Source organism: Bidens hawaiensis, unplaced genomic scaffold (assembly GCF_021521415.1).
Source record: "Bidens hawaiensis isolate Kalapana, Puna unplaced genomic scaffold, B.hawaiensis_p1.1 tig00002553_1, whole genome shotgun sequence".
Taxonomy (NCBI): Eukaryota; Viridiplantae; Streptophyta; class Magnoliopsida; order Asterales; family Asteraceae; genus Bidens; species Bidens hawaiensis.
The window spans coordinates 720,936-730,356 of NW_027491139.1; the positions used below are offsets into that span (position 1 = coordinate 720,936).

The 9,421-nt window shown below is 34.2% G+C and overlaps 1 protein-coding gene across 1 annotated transcript; it reads left to right on the forward strand.

Annotated features, from left to right (window-relative positions):
• Nucleotides 1-344: 344 nt before the first annotated feature.
• LOC143620161 (IQ domain-containing protein IQM2-like) lies at nucleotides 345-3,605 on the forward strand. The gene is made up of 9 exons (XM_077091905.1): nucleotides 345-541; nucleotides 941-1,343; nucleotides 1,438-1,552; nucleotides 1,598-1,663; nucleotides 1,745-1,833; nucleotides 1,932-2,022; nucleotides 2,115-2,354; nucleotides 2,445-2,546; nucleotides 2,857-3,605. Exons 2-9 carry the CDS (start codon nucleotides 958-960, stop codon nucleotides 3,526-3,528), a joined length of 1,761 nt encoding a protein of 586 aa, XP_076948020.1. The 5' UTR covers nucleotides 345-541; nucleotides 941-957; the 3' UTR covers nucleotides 3,529-3,605.
• Nucleotides 3,606-9,421: the final 5,816 nt, after the last annotated feature.

Here is a 9,421-nt window from a genome sequence, read left to right on the forward strand (position 1 = left end):
ATAAAAGTATTATTTAATTAAACAGGAAAGAGAAATGTAGTGTTTTGTAGTGTAATTATAGAGATGAGGATGGAGAACGGAATGTGAATGCTCTAAGGCTACTATTAAAATTCTTTCAAACGTGACATGTCTTAAAGTTTTCAACCGAGATTCATTGTACTTCAAAAATGCACACGATTCTTTTATTTTAAACACAATTCGCTTATACAGATTTACATACCAAGCTTACTAACCCCAAAAATTCTAATTAAAAAATGGAAAATATTTATTTTTAATAATCTATTCCTCAAAAAGATATAAATAAATTAAATAAAAAAAACTTTAAAAACACCCACCAAAAACAAACTTTATATTATTTTAATTTCTTTTTCAACCCCTTCGAAACTTTGTTTAGTAAAGTAAACACACCCCCTGGAAACTGCTTGACCCCTTCTATTTAAGGTGTCTCTCATTGCCTTCAAATTGTGCATTGCATTCAGTTTCACAATTCCACAAAATATCAATAAAAAAGTACTCATCTTCATATCTGCAAAGGTACCCTGTTTAGTATTTATTCTATATCTGCATTATTTGATTTAATGCCTACAAGGTGTTTGCTGAAATGCCTTAATGGGCACCGAGTTTACAAACTTCACTTCCAAGATATGATTGTTAGTCCCATTTTTGCAAACAACAACAACAACAATAATAATAATAATAATAAAATCTTGTTTTCTTGAATTTGTTCATGCTGTGTAAATTAGCCTCATTTACTGCTTTATCTGATCACTTAGTTTAACTTCTGTCACAGCTCATTACAATTCATATTGTTTGCTGTTTGTTTGTATTAGGTGTCACTTCTAGCTAGTTTGAATTGAATAATATCAAATGTGTTATGATCAACAAGATCTTGATCAACTATAGTTATAAACTAATGCATATGATTAGCAGGAAAATCAAGTCTTTTGGAGAACTTGCATGGGGTTGTCGCTTTCGTGCCCGTTTGCTGTATACGCCGATTTAGAATCAGCCCTAAAATCCATCAGTTTAGAGGATGATCATGAAGTTAAACAGTTAGGATTATCTTGTAGTTTTAAGATCCAAGAATATAAACCAGCAGCAATGCAGTTAATGGTATCTCAAGAAATGAAGATGGAAGGATCAAGCTTCAAACTTTCTTCAGATAAACACGTTGAAAAGACCGAAATGCCCTCTGAATCCCCAAGATCTGATAATTTGTTGGAAGATCTTGAGCCACCAGGGAGTCCCAAACATGAGGCAGCCGTAAAGTTGCAGAAAGTTTATAAAAGCTTTCGAACGAGAAGAAAGCTAGCAGATTATGCGGTTATAATCGAACAAAGCTGGTACGCGTTTAAATTGTTTTATTCTAATTTAATAAATGAAATCATGTAGGTTGCAGTGTTTCTGATATGTTTGTATTTTAATGTATTTTTTTAGGTGGAAGTTGCTAGATTTTGCAGAACTTAGAAGAAGTTCTATATCATTTTTCGATCTTGATAAACAAGAAACCGCCATTTCACGATGGTCTAGAGCAAGAACAAGGGCTGCAAAGGTAAATTAATAAACTTTATATCAAATTTTGAAAAGGGTATATCAGGTTGGAAAAGGGTTATCAAAGAATGGTAAAGCTCAAAAACTTGCCTTGCAACACTGGCTTGAGGCAGTAAGTTAACCTATCTTCAATTCTTTTATTTTAGAATGTGACTGATATGATTATTAATTACTAATTAAAAATTTAAAACAGATTGATCCAAGACATCGTTACGGACATAATCTTCACTTTTATTATGGAAAATGGTTGCATTCTCAAAGCAAAGAACCCTTCTTTTACTGGTAATAACCTTAACTCATAGCAATATTATAAATTATAATTATAATGCTTATACATAGTTCCCATATTTAATCTAATATTATATTTTATAAAAACTCAGGTTGGATATAGGAGAAGGGAAAGAAGTGAATCTTGTTGAAAAATGTCCAAGATCAAAACTTCAACAACAATGCATCAAATACCTCGGCCCCGTATGTCACTTCTTATCCACAAAGTTTTGATTTTTTTTAACAAACACGAACAACAAATGCTTACCATATTTTTGTTTTTATTTTTTTTATAGATGGAGAGGAAGGAATACGAGGTTATGATAGAGGATGGAAAACTTTTATATAAACAAACCGGGGAGTATGTCGATACGACTGGATCATCAAAGGGTTCTAAGTGGATTTTTGTTTTAAGCACATCAAGAACTTTATATGTTGGAATGAAAAAGAAAGGTTTATTTCAACATTCAAGTTTTTTAGCTGGTGGTGCCACGTTAGCAGCCGGGAGATTCATGTCTGAAAAAGGCGTCTTAAAAGTAATTAATTTTAGCTTAATTAACATATTAATGCTTTTTTTTAGCTTCGTAAAAGTATGCTAATTTTAAAATTTTGTGATTGTTTTTTAGGCAATCTGGCCTCACAGTGGCCATTATCGTCCCACACAAGAAAATTTTCAAGATTTTGTTTCGTTTCTTCAAGAAAACGGTGTGGATACTACTTATGTCAAGGTAAAAACAAATAATTTAAGGTTATTTACTCTTCTTTATTTGATATTATGATAGAATATATGGATCAAGATCATTTCAGAGCTTCCAAATATTTTACCAACTCTTACAACCAATCATTTTTTTATTTTTTTTATTTTATGTATTTTATATTATGTGGGTAGTTTTGTCATTTATTATATATAAATTGGTTATTACACAATTGTAAACTTGTGATTACATACAATAAATAACAAAAATACCTTCAGAGAATATTAATTATATATAACAAATAAACAATGTTGATTAATTTAATTTTGTTTATTGCAATCAGATGGATTCAGATGAAGATGACAATGAATCATTTGGCAAACAAGCCAGTAGCATTCACATAAGAACTCATTCTTCAGAAGAAGACACAAGTGAAAAGGAACACCTTGAAACAGAATATGTGCACGTAGAGGATCACACCTCGAAAATGAATATTATCATGAACAAAATTACTTATTTACCCCAAGAATCACCAAAGAAATCAAGATTGTCAAGATCATCTAGTAGAAAACTAAGCACTCTCAGAATACCAAACAAAGATGACATTTTTATGACCTTAAACACCAAGAATCAAGACGCTGAAGCAAACGACTCGATTGGGTCGCACAAGATTCACGCCACACCAGCGCCTGACATGTCAGAGTCAGACGATGAAGAAACTATTCCTAGGAAATCGATTCTACAAAGAATCGACTCACGTAAAGGAACAAAATCGTTTCAACTGGGGAGACAGCTCTCGTGCAAATGGAGCACGGGAGCTGGGCCCCGCATCGGGTGCTTGAGGGACTACCCTATTGAGCTGCAATCACATGCATTGCAGCAAGAAAATTTGTCTCCAAGAAGTGATCCTTGTAACATTAAGTACGCAAATAAGAGTTCTTTTTCAAGAAACTGCGGCCCCTACAGAACAAGATCTTCCCCGGTCCAAATAAGTGAATTTACAGAGATTTTTTGATTAATTTTTAATCTTTTTTAGGATGAATATGAAATTGACATAGGCATTTTATTCATTCTTTTTGAAAAGTTCATTTTTTTATATCTTGAAACATTATACAGATGTAAAAGAAAATTAAAGATGTTTATATAGTTGAATAATGAATTGCAGAAAGTTCAATTTTTTGTTTGGTTTGACCTTGTAAAACATATTACTTTCCAAGCTGTACTTTATGCACGGATGATTGTACTTCACAGTCCACACTTTGTCATACACATCACTTTAAAGCCCACCAAGAATAAACGCGTATTGAACTACACTTGCAGGATATTCATAAAAGCAGGGAGTTTGACTTTTTATTAGTCAAAGTTTCAAATATCATTGCATTTCTTTGAGTTTACTTGTATTTTATAAGGAATGGAGGTTTCATTTGCTTGTTGAAACCGTGTAAGAAAAGTATTGTGTTTACTAAATATTTTGGATATAGTTTAATTTTCTTTAAAAAATGGATTAAGTCAATAAGTTAAAAATATTGGAGATTTAATCCAAGTCATGTTTAAAGAGTATTCTACATCTTGCACTAAACTTGTATTTTATAATTAAATCCCTAGAAAAGTTAAAACTTTTTCGTAACATCTGATTCTCATACAATTTTTGCTCAAGTTATTATTTAATATAGAGCATTTCTTATAAACTCAGTATCTTTTGTATTCACGTCCGATGTTAAATTCGTCTACTTCCACCAAAGTTTGGGAGTAAATCCTTAATGGTTATCTACTATTCTAAAAGTAATAATGTAATATAGGTGATGTGTCCCTTGATGAAAGTCAATGTATCTAAATTGAAAATAAAACAAAGGTCCATGATAACCAAATATTCTTGGCCCAATGTTTGGTACAGCAATATTATAAAGTTGTTTAATCATAGATATCTGCAAATGGCAGTTGTACTTGTCTGTAGTACCATCTTCAAGGTCCCAGATTTCGTTTGAACAATGGAACATGGTGACTACATGTGATTTAGATGGACAACTTTCATTTTAATATTTTGAAGGGCTTTGCATTAATTGCAACTCCCTTGAATGGATCCTGATGTTTTCACACTATGGATTCAATCAAGAAATTTGATTACTAGTTGCATATACTTGTTTACATTAAAAGAAAATCTCACTTGTTTTATGTTTATCTAGCTAAATTGTCATAACTTCCGAATTCGAATCTTGTATTCATATAGTTTGGTGAATTCTAGATAATATTTACTACATTTGTTAATATTTTAACACCTATATAAAATGAATATAGTTAAATGTATAAATAACTTCTATGTACTATAAAACAAGTTTTATGTCCAACTAAGCTAGCTCAAGAAGACAAGTATGTTACTATACAATTTAAAAAAAAAGGTTTTATCATTTTATGTATAACCTAAGGCTATGTGTAGTGGATGAGCTACAATTAGGGGCGAATTGTGACATGTCCCAGTCAGCAAGGAGTGAAAATTTGTTTTTGGGGTGTAATAGTGTAGGGGCTACAAGTTGGGCCCACAGTTTCTTTTTTTATTATTTTCTTTTTATAATTAAACTAAACAAATAAAAACCAATTTATTTAAATAATTAGATAAAAATGCATTAAAATTAAAAAGAAATACAAAAAACTTAAAAAAACATAACTAATAATGCATTAAAATTACATAACTAAAAATATTAAAAAACATAACTAAATAAAATACTAATATCCATAATATTCACGCATTTTTTCCATTCGTTGTCGTTGCAATAATGCGGTCTCTTCGTGTAACCCGGCATCTTTGAGGGATTTGTATTCTTCACTCATTTTCCGCAATTCCAACATTTGGGCAATCTTTTCGTGTTGTTTGTCGGTTTCTCTCATGGTATCGTTGAGTTCCTCGACACATTTTTTGTGTTTTTTGATGATTTCTTTCATGGTAGCGGCGAGTTCCACGAGTGTCGGTTGGTTCGGGTTGTTTGTAGGATTCATTTTGTTAGATTTTTTGAAGAAGGTTTATGTTTATATAGATGTGAAATGAAGAAGAATGATATGGAATGGAGAAGAAGGTATATGTTTATATAGATATATAATATATTGATTAATTAATTTTTTTTTTTATTTTGTACCGTTGTCAAACGGTCAAAATAATAAAATATTACTATTTTCTCAAGAGTTTAGGCGATAAAAAGAATCCGCCCCCGCCTCAAATCGCCCAAAAATCACCGGGGGAGGGGGGGGGGGGGTGTTTGGCATAAGAAGCTCATATAGAACTTAAGAAAATAATAATAAAAAAAAAGTCAGCACAAAGAAACAAATTAGGCAAAAAGCCAAAAAAGACTAGAGCATAAATAATAAATTAAATTAAATCCTAACATATGGGTTATGTTTTTGTTGGAGGTTAATTAAAAATCACCGGGGGAGGGGGGGGGGGGGGGGGGGGGGGGGGTGTTTGGCATAAGAAGCTCATATAGAACTTAAGAAAATAATAATAAAAAAAAGGTCAGCACAAAGAAACAAATTAGGCAAAAAGCCAAAAAAGACTAGAGCATAAATAATAAATTAAATTAAATCCTAACATATGGGTTATGTTTTTGTTGGAGGTTAATTCCACCAAGCTTTTAATTTATAATAAACTGTGTTTTTAATATTTTTATTAGAACTACTACTATTAAATTTTATAATGAGATGTGTTTTTATGGAAGGAGTTTTTTAACGGAGCTCAAGGTTGGTTATGGAGGTTAGTTTTTCTAATAAATGATTAGTTTTTGTGTAATGGAAGACCAGAAATACAATGCATGTGGCTTCCAACGCCACATGAGATATACGAGTTTTTTTTTTTTGGAGATGAGTTTCTTAATGGAGCTCAAGGTTGGCTATGAAGGTTAGGTTTTCTATTATATGATTAGTTTTTGTGTAACGGAAGATCGGATAATGCATGTGGCTTTCAACGCCTCTATACAATCATGATGTCTCACCATGGCCAAATATTTAGGGCCTGCTCCACCGTCGATCATTCTTTTTAAAACCAAGATTAATGCACCAAGTTAGATTTAAATGCAAAATCTCATAGTTATTTGAACTAATGTGTACGGTTGATCAACAAATACAATACAATCAAATGGTTACATACTTACATATATGATGGTTGTACCTCATGGTTCAAAGAACAGACAACATAAAAACATTAAGGTACTATGATTATAGATTTACAATTTTGTTGTTTAAGATTGTTGGTTTATGTTGTTGAGTTCATGCATGTAGTACCACAATGGTTGTTCAACGATGGAGTGATTGGTTCTTGTAATGTGTAGGAAGAATCTTATCCACTTTAAACTGACCCGATGTATGATATTATGGGTAGTTGATATTTGGTTAGAGAATCTTGTTGTTAAGGTCAACAATTCATAAACATTTTTGTCGAGTCGATCGAGACTAGTTTAGAGAAATACTTAAAAAGTTTCATTAAGTATACGACAATACAGAAAATTGTTAAATTTCATTAGACAAAAAGAAACTTTTATATTTTATTATGTTATATTCTATATGTGTTATAATGAAACTTATTCTTTGAACTAAGACCAACCGTAGTGATGGAGGGGGAAGCGCCCCCTCCTTTAATTTCATTGGTTATCATCTTAAGTGGTCACATTCTTAAAATTTTAGGGCGTTTTGTATAAAGCGATGAGAGAGATTTTGAAACCTAAAACGCCCTATAGCGTCCTAGGAGGCGGTGTTTCCGGCACTTTGGAGGCTTTTTGCACCCTTATGACGTCTCACTACACTTAGTCTAATAACATATGAGATTGATGATGTCACGTCTCTGTCTTTTCTTGTTCTTTTTATTCATAAACAGTTTTTATCTAAGATTATATTATAAAAGAAAGAGGTCAAAAGTTAGGACATCAACCACCGGGCCACCACTCTTCGGTCGACCGCCAATCACGTCATTCGCTTTGTTGGTTGTTGGTGCACACGTACTTAAGCTATATCATCTATTTTGATTATGTTAAAACTTAAAACTTATATAAACATATGGTTCAAATATTATTTAAACATTTTAGGCACATGTCTCTTTCCCTTGCTTAAGATAAGTACCAAATCAAAATACATGGTTTTGTTGTGAATTAAAAATTGATTAAAGAGTCCAAATCAGTTTTTGGACATTTGTTAACACATCAACATTTGAGAAAAAAACAAGATAGTGTTTGACCTATGGTTTTTTTTTTGTCAGGTGGATGACTGTTTTACTTATACTTCGTCTCATATCTCCGTAAAGAAGCATTGAACGACTAATCTTGGAAAAGGACATGAACTTTCAAAGACAGATAATAACATTGACAAGGCGTTGGTACTCATCGGAATACCCACTAGAGTTTGAATAAGAGTTTTTATCAGGTATGAGATGATCAACTCCGACAATGTCAATAACTTCTTTGTATTTCTTGCCAACATTGGGTGATACTTTTAGCATTCATGGTGATGGTGGAAAATTGTTGTACAAGTTGTAACGTGCAAGGCTCAAGTTTCTTTATTGTTAATTGCTTAACACTTTACAAGTAAAATTCTTTCTAAGTATATTTGTTTTAATTAATACCAACTTTCAAGAGCGTGTTTGGACCGTTCTCCTCTAACAAACATATGGTTATCCAATCGAGAGTTTTGTCAAGGTTATGTTGTAGTCAAATTACAAACAATAAACTGAAGAGGTAGGTCCCAGCAGAGCCCAGTTGGACCCACAAGACTCACCTCAAACAGGGACGTCTGCGCAGAAAACAACTGGATCCGCAGGACCAACCATGCTCAGAGACGTGACGTCCTTACGCGCAGTACGCAAGCTGGTCCCGCAGGAAATGCCTCCCAATGGTGAAGGACTCCGCCTGTCCCCGCAGCCCCGGATACAAGCCATTAGGGAAGGCCACCCGCGCAGCAAGGCTACACGCACAAGGCACTTAGCTCTCAATCGTTCAGTGTCACCTGAAGGAATGAGCGAAGCCGGGAACAATCCCGCACAAGGGCGGGAGAGGGAATACTCCCGCCCAAATAAGCCAGTACGTACGATACTGGAAGATCTTCTGTACTGTACCTGACGAGGTATGGGAAAAAGATCTGACTAAAGATACGACAGCTTATGGACAACAGTATGGCGAGCAGCATGCTCCTACACTGTTGGTCACTATTAGCCGCTGCCTACTCACCAACTCGTCATACCACGTGCGTAGCTGACAGTTGGTGGAAAAGGAATAGTATACAGCAGGCCTGGTCGCTATCAGCCGCTGCCTACCCACCAACTACCAGCAGGGCACGTGCGTAGGCTACTGTTGGTGGAACAGGAACACTGTTGCAGCCGGCCATACCTCCTTGGAAACCTACCTTCGGCTATAAATACCACAAATGGTATGATCATATCTTATCACATTATCATCATATCATCTATTATCATCATATTATACCTGATATCTGCTCTAGCAATCTCTTAATATACTTTTATATTTAAAGAGCAATCTAGTCTGATTCTCACGCCGGAGGGTGGTCACAAGGAGGAACCCCCCCCCCCTTCTCAGTGACGAGCTCACGGTGTCTGTTTTGCAGGTTATCAGAAGAACCATCTTCCAAGGGTCTAACCCCTCGTGGGAAACAGCTATCCAACCCCCAGGTTACCAGTAATCTGCCAGGGGTCCGGTTAGTGTTTCTTCATAAACCATCCGTGCATAAAGCTAGAACTACATTTTTCTCCAGTTTTTTCAAACTTCTACAAAGATGGTTAGAGAAATTCCGGTAACCACAACCCCAGCTACTGGGGGGAATACCGGTAACACAGTTTTTACAAACACTACCCCGGTTACCCAAGCCGGGGCAAGTGAAGTAAATTTTATGAACACTACCCCAGTTACTCATGCTGGGGCAAG